The sequence below is a fragment of the Loxodonta africana genome, chromosome 15, assembly GCF_030014295.1.
Source record: "Loxodonta africana isolate mLoxAfr1 chromosome 15, mLoxAfr1.hap2, whole genome shotgun sequence".
In the NCBI taxonomy this organism is placed as follows: Eukaryota; Metazoa; Chordata; class Mammalia; order Proboscidea; family Elephantidae; genus Loxodonta; species Loxodonta africana.
The window spans coordinates 78,634,843-78,649,354 of record NC_087356.1 but is presented as its reverse complement, the minus strand read 5'-3'; the positions used below and the strand labels follow the sequence as shown (position 1 = coordinate 78,649,354).

Here is a 14,512-nt window from a genome sequence, read left to right as displayed (position 1 = left end):
AGCACAGGCTAAAGAGATTCAGTCTACCTGAGTTCAGCTCCCCAGGGACTGTGCAGCCAGTCTCCTGGGGCAGGGGCTGGCTTTGCAAGGTAAGGATCCGCAGTCAGCGTTGGATTTTGGGGCAGGGGTTGAAAAGGAGAATGACTTCAACCAGGCTGTTTCTAGGCTGCTCTTGGGTTTTTAGTTGCCGCTGTTTTTCCTTATTAACTTCTACTGTTACAGAGACCCAAACTACCATAGAAGGGTGTACACAACTGTATGTCTATAGCTGGCCTGGAACCTCCCAATGGTAATCCTGCTGAGCTGTGGTGGGAGTGGAGTTACAGGGGATGAAATAATAATCCCACGCAGTTTTCTTGTGCTTGACAGTGTGTGTGGCGATTCGACCTGACTTATTATACCTATGCCTAGGAAGACCTGTGAAGCCTGATGTGCGGGGTTATCAATCCATTTTACAGCTGTTCATGGTGAGGCTTGGAATAGGATAAGAAGGGATGACGGGAAAGACCTGGGGTCCCTCAGTAGACGTTCTGGGGGAGATGTTTCAGGATAGCATTTTGTAGAGGCCCGACTAGGGGATTCACTGGGAGCTGACGGAAGATTCGGGCATCTAAGGTTAAAGAGAGAGAGAGAGAGAGACTGTCAAAAACACCCTAACGCCCTCTGGGCAGAGCGTCAAGGCCTTGGCGGGGGGGTGGGGAGGGTGGTCTAGGAGAGTCCGAAGGGAAGGCGGGGGGGGGGGGGTGGGGTGGTGTGGACAGCCCAGCTGCAGAGATGAACAAAGCCAGCGCTGTGCAGGCGGGGGGGAGGTGCTGCTGTGGGAAAGGGTGGGTGGGTGGGTGGGTGGGGGGACCTTGAGCTCCAGCCCCACAAGGGCGTCTTCTCTGGCTGGCCAGGCGGACGGGACGGGACGGGGGCGGGGACTGGGGGGGGCGGGACGGGCTAGGTCTCCTCCTCCTCAACCGGCTCCCAGGGAAAAACAGTGTCCTCCTGAGCCTGAGGCCGCGGCGGCCGAGGCGGGTGAAGGGACTGGACCCCCGCCTCCAGGTAAGAACGCCCCGTCCCACTACGGCCGCCGGGCCCGGCCCGCTTCACTGCTCGGCTGGGACTGGGGAAGAGGGGAGTCGCAGGGGCCTGGCGGGAGCCCCCTGGTCAGCTCTGGACTAGGAAGCCTGGAAGAAACCGTGGGGGAGGAGAGGGAGCCCCAGGTGAGTGTGTGGGGCGGAAGGGGCTTCGCGGAGAGTTGGCTCCGCTGCTTTCCCGCCAGCTGCTTGCCTTTGCCCTCGCCGGCCGCTGCCCGCGCCGCCACCAGAGGGGGCCCACGCGCTCTGCCCCGGGAGGACGCTGAGCCTTGTCCCGTGAAGACTCTCGGAGGCACCCCCGCGCCCCTCCCGGACCCTGACAGCCGAGCGGACACTCGCGGGGTTTCTGGTGGCGTCTGTGCGCGTGTCCTCGTCCTCCTGCCCCTACACTCCCCTCTCTCCCGGCACAGCAAGACTGGGAGCACCGAACGGGGAGCGGCGATCCTCTGGGGAGTCTCTCCCCTTCTGTCCCTTGGGGTGTCCAGGAGATGGAAGGCCCTCCTCCAAGATCCCACGTCTTAAGGGGCCAGGGAGTCCGGATGTGGGATCCTGAGGCAGTGAGTCTCAGGCTCTTGTCACGCCCGTGCGGTCGGGATTGGAACCCCTTGCGGAGTTCCCCGGAGCGGAGCCGGGTTGGGCCAAGTCAGTGGGGCTCCCCCGGGAGAGGGAGGTGCGGGCTGGCCAGCTGGGACGGCCTGCGCGGGGTTGCCGGAGTCGCCCGCAGACGCTTCCGCTGAGGCAGGCGCTTCGCCCGGCTGCTACACGGCCAGGCGGGGGACTCGGGGCGGGGCGCATTCTGGGCCCGTTAGCTCAGCGGTCCCAGGCTCCCCGAGGGTGACTCATCCGGCTCACCCCCACACCATCACACACACAGACACAACATCCCCGCACACGTCAGGCATCCCACACCGCAGACGCACACCGCAGCCCACCCCACATCACCCAGGCACCCTGCCCACAGCGCAGCCCACGCATACATCCCTGTATCCCACACCACACGTTACACATGGGAAACCCTTACACACACCTACACATCAACACACTCCACACACGCTTCACACTGCACGCATCCTCACACGCAGTGCCATTCACACACGCAGCACCCCTCGCTCAGGCTCACACGCAGCAGCCTCCTGCTCACACAGGTACCCGTACCCCCATTCATACACATCCCCTCACGCATACACTCCCACTCACATACGCAGCCTCCACTTACACGCTCACCCCCTCCGCTCACACACGCAGCTCCGTTCCCGCTCACACGCACTCCCCTCACATAAGCACCTCCACTCACACACGCAGCCCCCCTTCTTTCAGCCGGGAGCGGGCGGTGTCTATGGTGCCTCTCCTTTCCTCCTCTGGCCGCACAAACAAGTGAGTCCTTCTCCCTGCCCTGCCAAAGAAAGGCCGCTTGTCCCGCAGCCGGGGCGGGTGGGGCTGCCGTGGTAGGCGGCCCAACACTGAGGCCTTGTCTCCCCTGGGCAGGAGCAGGCCGAAGGAGAATAGGGGGCAGCTCCCTTACAGAAACCCCATTCCCCTCGGCCCAGCCAACCTCGGCCAGGTGCACCTTTCCAGCACACGCCCTCCCCCAAATAAAAGACACAACCCAAAAGCTACACTCGTGTCCCCCTTCCCAGCTCTCTATCCTTTCTTTTCTGGCTCCTGCGGTCTCTCTCCCACTTCTGGGTCCCCAGGTCTGTCGCTAGTCTCCCTCTTTTTGCTTCAATTCCCCAATCTCCCCGCTCCTCAGTTTCCCCCTCTACTGCCCTCAATACCCGCTACTCCTTCCCTAGTCTCCCTCTTTGTCTATCATCCCCTATACCTGAGAACCCTTCTGCCCTCAGTCTCTCCCCAGTTTCTTTGTCCCCCAGCCTCTCTACCTCTCTGTCCCTCTGTCTCCCCCCACCTCTGGGTCCCCTGGACTCTCTGTCCTCAGTTTCTCCATTATCTTCTTTGTCCTCCCTCTCTCCATCTCTCTCTTCCTCAGCCTCTCCCCCGTTCTCTGCCCTCGGGTTTCCCTTCCACAACTCTGATGTTCTGTCCTTATTCCTCAGTCTCTTTCATTTTTCCCTCCAAATCTCTGTCTCCCCTCTTCCCCGCCTCGTCCCTCCGCAGACTCCCTTTTTTCTCTGCTCCATTTTCCTCATTCCAAGTTCTCTCCGCCTCCCCAGGCCCTCACCCCCCTCCTTCCAGCTCTGGCGTCCCGCCCGCTGGGTTCCCAGCCTCAGTTTCCTTCCCTTCCCGACTCCTTCCTCTGCCGGCCGCCCCTTCGGCGGCCCCTCCTCGGGAGCGGATGTGCGTGGGGAAGGCAAAGGTGGCGGCTGGCCGAGGGATCCCAGCAAAGCCCCGGAGGCCTCCGGCCACAGCCATGCAACGCCCGGGTGGAGGCCGGGGCTGGTCCCCCAGGACACAAGTGAGGGCCGGGCCGATGCCGAGGGGTTGTGCGGGAGCACCGAGCAGTGGGGTCGCGGAGGGCCGGGCCTTTCGCTCTGGGGCTGGCTTTGAGTCTTTCACCTGGGGCCGGATTTGGAACCCTGGACCTCTTTCAGTGCCTTTCGGTTCCAGAACTTTTCGGTCCTTCCACTCATTCGGGTGCCGAGGTCCCCGAATGGTGAGCCAGGGCGTCCAGTCGGAGAGGGCTGGGGGAGGGCGTGGGAGCTTCAGGGCCCATCCCGCGTGGCCCGGGTACCGGCACGCTCCAGCTGGGCGAAAAGGCCGGAGGGGCCGGGCGGGAGTCGGTCCCCTGCCGGAGCCCCAGCCTTGGCTCACACCGGGGCCCTCTCTGTCAAGTCCAGACACCGAGGCCTCCGCCACCCTGCGCCCGAGGAGGCGCTTGGGCATGGGTACCTGGGGGGCGAAAGAGGTCCCAGGGCTGCAAGCCGGGGGTGACCGCGGCGCTTCCTCACTCTAGACCCAGACTCGCAGCGCGGGGGCCTTTTTCTGGCAGCGGGGCGGGGCGGGGTTTCCCAGACGCCCCGCGGAGGCAGGGGCGGGCGAGTGGGGTGGGTAATTACAGCCGGGAGTAGTGGGGAGCACCTTGCTTGCAGGAAGCGGGGCTCGCCGGTCGGGGACGCCGCTTCGCCACGCCGCTTCGCCGCCCAGGCCGGGGGTAGGGTCCGTGGAGAGAGCGCCCCAGGTGGCCCCCTTTGTCAAAGCACCGCCGGAGCGCTGGGCGGATTGGTCTGGTGTCTCTTTCCATTTCGCCGGGGTTGGATTTCTGAGCTGGGGCCATAGCTCACACCTCCCAATGTCTGCATCTTTTCTTATCTTCTCGGTCTCTCTCCACGCCTCTTTCTTTATCTCTCTCTCTCTCTTTTCACCTCCTTATCCCCTTCTCTCCTATTCGCTAATCACTCTTGTTCCCCATCGACCTTATACCTTCACAATCTTTTATCTTCACTTGAAGTTCCACTTGAAGTAAATAAATGAGCACTCCACAGCTTGTTCACAGAGAGAGTGACAAATACCCCAATTTGACAGATAAAGAGACCGAGGCCCAGGCAGGTGAAGTGATTCGGTCAAGGTCAGGAAGCTCATAATAATACTTTGCATATTTATACTGCTTTGCATTTCAAGAGTGCGTTTCATAGGCATTTCTTTTTTTTTTTTAATTAACAACTTTATTGAGGTATGACTTATATGCCATAAAATTCATCCATTTTAAGTGTACAATTCCATGATCTTTAGTATATTTACAGCATTGTGCAACCATCCTCACAATTTAATTTTAGAACATTTTAAAGGGAAATCTTGTGCCTGTTGACAGTCACTCCTCATTCCCTCCCTAACCGGTTGCCTTAGAGTCAATAGCTGATTTTTCTGAAGTAGATTGCCAGGCTTTTTTTCCGAGGCACCCTTGGGTGGACTGAAACCTCCAACCTTTCAGTTATCAGCTGAACTTGTTAACCATTTGCACCACCGAGGGATTCCACACCTAGCCCTACCAAAAACCAAACTGCTGCCTTTGAGTCAGTTTCGACTCATAGCGACCCTATAGGACAGAGTAGAGGTGCCCCATAGGGCTTCCAAGGAACACCTGGTGGATTCGAACTGCTGACCTTTTGGTTAGCAGCCCAGCTCTTAACCACTTGCAGTACCAGGGCTCCTATCTAGTCCTTACCCAAAAAACCCCAGGGCTGTCAAGTCGATTCCGACTCATAGCGACCCTATAGGACAGAGCAGAACTGCCCCATAGAGTTTCCAAGGAGCGCCTGGTGGATTCGAACTGCCGACCCTCGGGTTAGCAGCCGTAGCACTTAACCACTATGCCACCAGGGTTTCCCATCTAGTCCAGGCAACCATTAATCTTTACAATTTTTTAAAAATCATTACTCCAGCTTTATCTCACAGCTAATAAATAATAAAGTCAGTGTTAGGATTCATGGCTCTTACAACCGAGCCTAAAGCTCTTTCCAGTAAACGTGATGCTCTCCTTCACAATTATATATTGTTTTGTTTTTCTTACCCACTCTCTACATACACTCTCCACCCCCAACCCATCTTCTCTTACTTTTCCTTCCTCAGAGGATGCTGAGGGAGCTCCCTGAGCAGTCTCTGTCCCTAGAAATTCTTCCCCAAGGCAAGAATTTCCTGGGGAGGTGCCAGGCAGGCTTGGTGTAGATTTCCCTCTTCCCAGGCAGTGTTGGGGCGGGCCCCAGCCCCTGTTCTGGCCTCTCTTCCGCCAGCTTGGGTGGAAATGGTGACTTGGGTGGAAATGGTGACGGAGATGATGTGGTGCAGGCCCGGAAGGGCGGAAGCTGGGAGGGTAAAATTAGTAAGTCCATGGCTGAGGCCCTTGGGCCTAACTGTCAGGGTCAGACACTCCTTGGAATGCTAGCTGCTGCTGCCACTTCCCCTCCAAGTCTTCTGGTAGGAGGCTGGAAGAAAAAGGTGGAGGGAAACCCTGTTTTCCTGAGGCCCCTTCCCTACCCTCAGTCACACTCTTCTCAGTAACATTTCAGCAGCAAACAGGAAGTTTTCGACCTTAGTGAGAGTTGGCCAAGGGATGGCATTTAGGTACATATTAGTACAAGGAGGTCATTGAACACATTTCTCAAGTACCAAAGATGTGAGCCAGGAAGAGAGGGATGGGCCAGGGGAGTTCAAGTTCTGGCTCTGCAATCTATCTTACCCCTGGTTCTAAGGGCCTAAGCTTTCTAGAGCACCAAGTCAGGATAAGAGTCCACAAATCCTGTATTCCCAGTATTAGTCACCATGGAGTTGCTTTATCAGATTGAGTTGGGGTGAGGTTGTTTCTGGTGAAGAGAGGGTACAAAAATTGAGACATACAGAGATGACAGGAATAGCTGGATTTTTCTTGTTGTGTCTCCTTTAAGAAAACATCCTACTGAGACCCCTCGGAAAAGAGACAAAGGGAGAAGAGAAGAAGGAAAAGTTGGGGGAGGGAGCACCTGTCTCAGGCCTGCCACCTACCTGGGGGCCCTCTGGCTACCAGTGTCCCAGGAGGGTCCTCTATTCTACTTCTCCCACCAAGGTAGATTTTCCTGACCCCGTTTAAGTCTCCAAATGGCTGAGAGTCATCAGGCTGCCAAGCCCTGGGTTCTGGGTATCATAGGGCAAGAAAGCACAGAAGTACAGGTTGGGCCATATAGAGCTTTTTGTGCTTAGGGTGGCAAGGGCCAGGGTGGGTAGGGTGTGGCATCTATGATGTGGCTGAAGACCTGGCACCGCCTTCCCCCGGGAAGCTCCTGAGCTGCCTCCACTTCCCTTCGGCATGAGCGTGCTGAGAATGAGGGTGGCTGGTGCTGCCCCTGCCCTGAGAATCCTACCACAAAGCCCATTCCTTTCCCTTTTCTGCCCTAGCCTCCCTGCCTCACTTGCTTTCTGCTGTGTCCCTAGGTGCTCTGGCGCCCCAGGACCATGGATGCTCTCAATAGGAACCAGGTAGGCCCTGGACGCAAGACCCCGGCCATGGTGCAGGTGAGTGGGATTAGGTACTCATGGAGGGTGCAAGAGGGCTGCAGCAGGGCTCCGGTAGCTGGTGAGGATGTGTTCTGCTCTTCTACCCACCTGTGGCCCCAGCCAAGGATGAGAGCAGCAGTTCTCTCCCTCTCTGCCCTTCCCCAGGCCCCAAGCCTATTAACGGCTCAGTCTTTATCTGAATCAGGTTAATTGGTTCACCCAGAAAATACCCTTTGAAAGTCAGGAAGCAGCTTTTAGATTGACCCCAAGCTGCAGCATTCCCTTCCATCCATACTCCACCCTCCCTTGTAATTTAGTTTGTCAGGGGCAAGTGGTGGCCAAATGGATTCCAAGGACAAGTCAACAGCTCAATTGACACCCCTCTACAGTACCCCCTCTTCTTTACCCGGCATCCCTGCCCCCCCTCTTGCTTACATTCGCCTCATCTCTGTCTTAATAGACAAAGGGGGGCACTTGAGCCAAGACTTGAGATAAATCCAGGGGGACCAGTTAGTGGCCTAGATTCAGATCTAATTACGATTTAGTGGAATGCTGCTATGTGCAAGGGTTTGTGCTAAGCCTTTCAACACCCTCAGAGCCCTCTTCAAGACTGGAGAGAGTGACGATGTGGCTGGGAATAGGGTGGTAAAGTGCTGGCCTGGAGTTTTAACAATGCTCATCCCGCACTCCCACTACCTGCAGAAAGGACCCTTGGACCTGATCGAGACAGGCAAAGGACTGAAAGTGCAGACAGACAAACCCCATCTGGTGAGCCTGGGCAGTGGGCGCCTCAGCACAGCCATCACCCTCCTGCCGCTGGAAGAAGGTGAGTTAGGACAGAGGACAGGGCGTCCAGTGCCATCTGCCACCTCTCCAACCTTGTAAGCATTCCTGCCCCGGAGTCCAGGCTCCTGCACATGCTGGAGCCCCTCTTTTGTCTGTGGCAATGTCCCTAAACTGGAGGCTGTGCACCCACCCCACGGTTTGCTTCCCTGGTCTCTGCCTCCCAGACTGCCTGCTCTCTTCATAGATAATCTGGCTCCATGACTGGGATTAAAGATTAGTTTAGACTCCAGGAGGATAGCATTAAGAGAAACAGGAGAGCACATTGCTCTTAACAGCCAGGGTGTCCCAGGAAAAAGGGGCCCCACGCCAGGGCAATGCCTGGCATGGGAAAGGTACTGGTAGAGAGCGGAAGGATAGGAGAGGGGGCAGGCCTCCCAAGATAAGACCCTGGCATAGCCCCCACCTCACCTTTTGGCCTCTGCCCTCCCTCACTCAGCTCCTGGCTGCACTTGTTGCCTGGGTGATACTACATTCCCCACATTCTCCAAATACCAGTCCCAGGGGCTCTGCTGGGGGAGAGGCTGTGGGCCGGCTGAGCTGCCCATAGTTTGAGAGAGGCTAGGTGAAGGAGAGAGGGAGTGAGGGGAGGGAGAGGCTGCAGGTGGCACAGAGAGGGAGAGGAAGAGAGAAAGAAGGAAGGAGAGTTAGAAGAAAAGAGAGGGGCATAGGGTGAAGAGGAAAAAGGAGTTAGAGAGGGGGATTTGGGGAAACTAAGGGAAGGTGTGCAGAAAAGAGGTCCCCCTCCTCTTGGCTTTCCCTCCTCTGGGCCAGAATTTTCTCTGACTGAGAGGAACTTCTGCCATTGCTGCCTGGACCAGTCACAGAGGCCCATTAGGGGTGTCCAGCGGTGGCCAATGATTCTCCCTGGAATAGGAGGTGGAAATGTACTTCCATGTGGCCCTCCTTGCCCTGTCCCTGCCTCCTCAGCCTGGTCCACCTCTCTGACTCAGTTTGCCTCCTGTCTCCAGGGAGGACTGTGATTGGCTCTGCGGCCAGGGACATCTCACTCCAGGGCCCAGGTCTGGCTCCAGAGCACTGCTACATTGAGAACCTGCGGGGCACGCTCACCCTTTACCCTTGTGGCAATGCCTGCACCATTGATGGGCTCCCTGTCCGGCAGCCCACCCGGCTCACTCAGGGTAAGGTCTGATACCCCAGAACAGAGGCGGCCTCTGTTTAGAAGCTTGTGCATATTAGATGCAGAGGAAGCTTGTTGCGGTGGTTGCCGTGGTAACTGTCCCAGTGGCCTTATTGCGGGTGGGGGTGCCCAGGTACCTCTGGATGTGCCTAAACAACATCCCAAACCCCTCCAGCATCCAGACTTGTCTTCAGCCTGCTTTTCTTCTACGGCACCCTCACCCTACCTCCCACACCATTGAAAGAGAAGAGATCCAATTCCTGATATCAAAGGGCGTGGCGAGTGATGGGATGGTTGTTGGCGGGACAGCAATTGGAGCTGTGAGAGGGGAACAGAGGCATTATTCTAGGGTGCCAAAAGGAAGTTGTTTTGAAAAGCTGTGGAGGTGGGGGAGAGGACAACATCATGGATGAAAATGGGGCAAGGGCAAAATCTGAGGACGTGCCCACCCCTGTCACAACACTGGTGACAGTAGCTCTGGGGTCATGAATGTGGTTATCACCCTGTTCCCAAAGCCAAAACTGTTATGTTAGGTAGCTCAAAACTGGGTCCCTAGTTACTATGGTTACCAGGTAGGTAGGGGGTTGGTCCAGTTGGTACTTGACAGACTGGCTGTGTTCACCCTAGAAATGGGGTTCTTCTGGGTATCAATTCATATACGGAATTGTCAAATTAGAGGAATGAGAAAAGCATATTTGGGTGGCGGGGAGAGGTGAGGTCAACATGGGGATGGGGGCTTTGGGCTAAGCCTGGCTTAGAGCAGGAGGACTTGATGGCCTGGCATTGTTTTCTGGGTATTCTTACTGGCTGGAAGCTCATTCACATGGAAATCCCCACCTCACTCCACTGCACCCCTCTCCCCTGTTCATACTCGTGACTTTAAATGGGACTCCCTTCACAACTGACCCAGGAGACCAGTCCTTGCTCCACCCTTTCTTCCTGCCCTGTGTGAGGCACAGCTGACTTGAGGGAAGCCGGTTGGACATCAGCAGCAGGAAGGCTCTTACCTTCTCCAGGGCTTCCAGATCTCTGATTCTGGATGAGAGGAGGAACCCCCATAAACGGGTGCTTGGACTGTGATGCCATCTGGTTCATGATGGTCCTCTTCAATATCAAAGAGACCATCTTCCCCAAGATTTGGGTGTGTGGAGGTGCACAGTAGAACAGCAAAGAAAGTTAGGGACAAAGTTTAAAGAAGGCCGGAGAAAGAGCCCAGCCCTTACCCCGCCACCAGCCAAATCACATCCCATTCATGGTAAGAACATTCTTGGCATTTGTGTGGTGAACAGGGTGGAGAAACTGATGCTCTGGATGCCTCTCTGTCCAGCCTTCCCAGTGCATCATGTAGCTCCCTGGGGAGAGGGTGACCTGGAACCAAGATGGAATTCTTAGGCATTTCCTATGGCCCCAGTGACTCTTCCCAGCCAGAAGCCCACCCTGCCAAGTATGCATGCTCCCACTCTCTTCTGACCCTAAACCCCCTTCCCTTTTTCTCCCCACCACCCCCATAGCCTTCTTGTCTGGGCTCGCCTGTCTCAGAAGTTGGCAGCCTGGGGAGGGGTAGGCAGAGGCACAAAGGAGCGGGTGTTCTTCTCCCCAGCCCTCCCCCTTCCCTGGGCTCCAGGAGCTGAGGGTTTCCTTGTCTCATCTCTGGAGTAAGGCACCAAGCCCAGCCCTGCCCGGCCCCACTCCGGACATTCTTGGGAGTGCGTTTCCCTGGAAACTGGGTGGCTCGGGGTGCATGTGCTATCGCTGTGTGCCTGCGTAACTGGAGTGTGTTTATGTATCTCCGGATGTGTTTGTGACTCTGGGCTTGTGTATCTCTTTGTTCGTGTCTTTCCTTGTGTTTATGGATCAGCTTGTTCATGTGGGGGGCAGGGGTGAATTCTGGACTGCGGGTACCAAAGTGTCTGTGTGTGCACTCCTATGTGTAGAGAACTCACTGGCCACATGCCTATCTGTGGGCATATGTACAAGAGGAGTTATTTTCCCTGTCCTGTTCCCCTAACCCAGCCTTATAGACGGGACCTTCCTCTTTAAAAACAGAGGGCTACTCTGGGAATAACAAGAAGCCCACTCTATCTGGGCCAGGCCCGAGATGCATCATTCTGGGCACTGTGCCCAGCTGTAGGCAACTTGGAGAGGCCCACTTCATGGCCAGCAGAGATGGCAGTGACAGGCTCTTCTAGGAGGAATATGCTTGGGCGGGGCAGAGGGGGAGGCAGGCAGAAAGCAGATTCCAACCTTTAGCCTAGAGCAATGGACATGGGAGCCTGAAGTGAGAGGGAGCCAGGAAGATCTCGGTTCCACCCCTCCCCCCACCGGGTACCTTGGCATGTCCCATGTCCCACACTGCCCTCCTCTCTACAGAGCAAGGAGTGGAGCTGGGAACAGGACCAAGGAAATGAGGAGGAATCTCAATCTGGGCCTAGGCTGCCCCACCCAGGACCACAGTGCCAGACCACATGAAAGATCTGGGAGGGACCTAAGCAGGGGAGGACCCAGAAAGCCACACAGCGCAGGGCCCAGGCTGTCTAGACAGTTGGTCCCCATCCACTCCTACTATTCACTGCCTAGTCTCCACGTGTCCTTTGCTCCCTAAGCCCTTCATTGGTGGTTAGGGCTTGTGTGAGGGCAACAGGGAGGATCCCGGAGCATGGTTGTGTGGCCAGGGTTCCTGAGATATCCAGCTCTGTGCCTCTGAGTACCAGGGTGTCAATCCTCTCCCTCTCCTACCCAATTATCGGTGATTTCTTCTGAAAACTGGAAGTGAAGCCTCCAACCTTCCTGCTATAAGGCTGATAAAGATCTTGCCTAATAAAACTCAAAGGAAGGAGAACCCCTAGCTTCCCACTTCCTGGTGCCTGCCTCCTGCTTAATTTTCTCACTGGCAGGCGTCCTTCGCTTCTGTCTGGGTCTATCCAGCTGGCTCTCACAGTTTCCATACGGTTGAATCACTCTTCCTGAGATTAAAAAAAAAAAAGGCTCCCCTTTATTTTGCATTTGACCCTATATGGTTCTCCCCTTTTTGTTCAGAAGGGGAGCAGGACATGTGTGCAGGAGTGTGAGTGTGTAGTAGGCAATGTAGGTGGGGGGCGGGGTAAGGGGATATCCAGCAAGGATGAAAAAATTGCTCATGATTCATTCCTCTACGAGGGCTGACTTCTTATTTCATAGTCTCTCTAGGGGTTGAGCGAAAGGATATCTATGAGTGTGTAACTACGTGGGGGCTTGGTGCCTGTGGGGATATGCGTGTGTGAGAATAAATGTATGAAATAGAGTGAGTGCGCTTAGCTGGGGTGTTTGGCTCTGAGTGTGCACAGCTTACATGGTACCGGTATGTATGTGAGAGAAGGTGTATGGGGCTGTGTGAGTGGCTGAGCACATGCAGTGTATCTGAGAGAATGTGGTCTGTCCATAAAATATTTCTGACGTGGCCCCTGGAACAAGAGGAGCTCTCTAGGCTTCTGAATGAGTGGTAGGTGCCTTCCTGGCTGAGAACTTCAGCCTGACCTTGGGGACTCAAGAGGCAGGCTACACTGTTTCCCAGATGGGTAAGGTGCCTTATTGGGATCAATAGGGAGCTGCTTGTTGTGGCTCGCACAACTGGAGGTTGTGGCTGGGAGGAGGTATGGTTGGTTTCTGGAGGCCTGGAGAAGTGGACTGGCTTGGAAGAGTCAGTGCCTTGGTCCAAGCTGGAGTGTGGGCTAAACTGTGGGAATGGAGGCCAGAAGAGGAGGCATTTAGGGTGGATACAGCAGCTGGGCTCCGTGCTTCTTGCATGGCATTGGCCTGAACTCCTGGGCGAAGGGCTTAACCTTGTCAACAGTGGCAGACTAAATGCCAGAGCTGGACCTAATAATGACCTAGCCAGCTCCCTGGGAGTTCCGGTCTTCTTCAGAATCTGATATACGGAGCCATGGAATGTCAGAGCTGGACCTTTGAGGTCATTGAGTCCAGCCTCCTCATTCTGTAGATAAAGAATCGAATCGGAAGCTAGAGGGTGTGATTGTCCCAAGATCACACAGCAGTCAGGGCCACAGGTGGCCCCCAGTCCACTGACTTCCTACCAGAAAAAAAAAAGGGGGGGGCTCGAAATGAGAGTCCTCACTGCTGCCAGCTGGCTCAGCCTCTGGCCTCTGTGTTTACATCTCACGTTCCCTGGTCACCTCCTGTGAACCTTTCCTCCGCTGCCCCACATTTACCCCAGCCCAGGACGCAGAATCCCGGGCGCTGGCTCCCTCTCCATCCCCCGCCCTGCCCCGCCCTCTCCATCCAGCTCCCCTCTCTTCTCCTCCATCACTTCCTTTTCCCCTCCTACTCTCCTTTGTCCCTCCCTCCCTGGCTCCCTTCCCCCCGCCGGTGGTGGCCGGCCCGCCCCTCCCCGAGCCTTGGCGGCTGCTCGCTGCCTTACTTACTGCTTGCTCGGAGCCTGCAGCCGGCAGCGCGGGAGGTCGGTCTGCCCGCTCAAAAGCCGGGCTGGGCCGGGAACCTGGAGGGCCCAGCTAGCGGAGCCCAGCGGCCCGGAGGTCCCGGCCGGGCGGTGAGTCCTCGGCCCCAGCCAGTCCCATCCCCCGGCAGCGGGGCGGGGAGAAGCACGGGCTGGGTAGCTGCGGCCAGGCGTGGGGTGGGGTGCTGGGCGCCAGCCGGGAAAGGGGACCTCGGTCCCTCTTTGGGGGCTTGAGAATGTGAGGCCCCGGACATTTCCGAGTGTGGGGTCTGGGCTTGGGGGCACTCCTCAGCGGTGTCCCGAGCAGGTCCCTTGCACAGACCACCTCCCGCTGGGAAGAGGTATCCTGGTTAGGATGAGGGGGGGCCTGCGTTATGGCCAAGGGGGTCTCTGACACAAGGGCCAAGGCTCTTCCTTTCATTTTCCCCTCACCCAGCCTCCCTGTGGACATTTGTGTGGCCAGCCAGGCAGTGACTCGCTGTGTGAGTGTGTGAGCATGTAGGTCTGAGTATGGCAAGTGTGTCTGTGTGAGTCCTTGGGTTTCTCTGAGCATCTGTGTGAGGGATGTGTGTGTTTTCCCCTTTGTATCTCTCACACATAGGATCCACTCTCTCCTTGGCCCCTTTTTCCCCCCGAGATGTGCAGCTCCCTGACCCACCTGCACACAGCTGGGCCCTAAGCCCCTCTGGGCTTTGACTGATGCGAAGGGGTTCCTGGGTTTCCTGAGTGGGCTGGCTTTTGGGGATATGAGGCAGGAGTGGACAGAGACTTTCCAGAAACTGAGGCTGGCCTGGCTCCTAGGGGCAGTAGGGGCCAGAATTGCATTAGCTGGGGGCCCCTGAATACAAATAGAAAGTTAATTTGGGCAGGAGCTGGCAGCTTTCAGTCCTGCTGCCCCCCTGCCCGCTCTATTAATATGGCTCCAACTCTGGTGCCTGCTATCACCTATTTATAGCCCAGAGGCGGCATGGCCACACCCCCGTGCTTGGGAGGGTGAGGGGCAGAGGAAGGGGCAGGCAACTCATAGCTACAGGGGCCAGGGTGGAGGGTCCCTAGATGCCAGCAGCCTCCTTG

The 14,512-nt window shown here is 56.5% G+C and overlaps 1 protein-coding gene across 9 annotated transcripts in view; it reads left to right on the top strand.

The window, feature by feature from the left end:
* Positions 1–968: 968 nt before the first annotated feature.
* Positions 969–14,512, top strand: part of PHLDB1 (pleckstrin homology like domain family B member 1) — a 46,213-nt gene continuing 32,669 nt past the window's right edge. For 3 of the 9 annotated variants that reach the window (XM_003418175.4, XM_023558197.2, XM_023558196.2), the window contains exons 1-4: positions 3,372–3,495; positions 6,942–7,022; positions 7,707–7,830; positions 8,819–8,989. In XM_003418175.4, coding sequence (XP_003418223.3) covers positions 3,376–3,495; positions 6,942–7,022; positions 7,707–7,830; positions 8,819–8,989 — 496 coding nt within the window. In that variant the 5' untranslated portion in view covers positions 3,372–3,375. Of the gene's footprint in view, positions 1,048–1,086; positions 1,209–3,365; positions 3,496–5,770; positions 6,577–6,941; positions 7,023–7,706; positions 7,831–8,818; positions 8,990–13,396; positions 13,532–14,512 lie in introns of those variants that run through there. The other 6 variants (XM_064268982.1, XM_064268983.1, XM_023558199.2 and 3 more) reach the window with 6 other exon arrangements.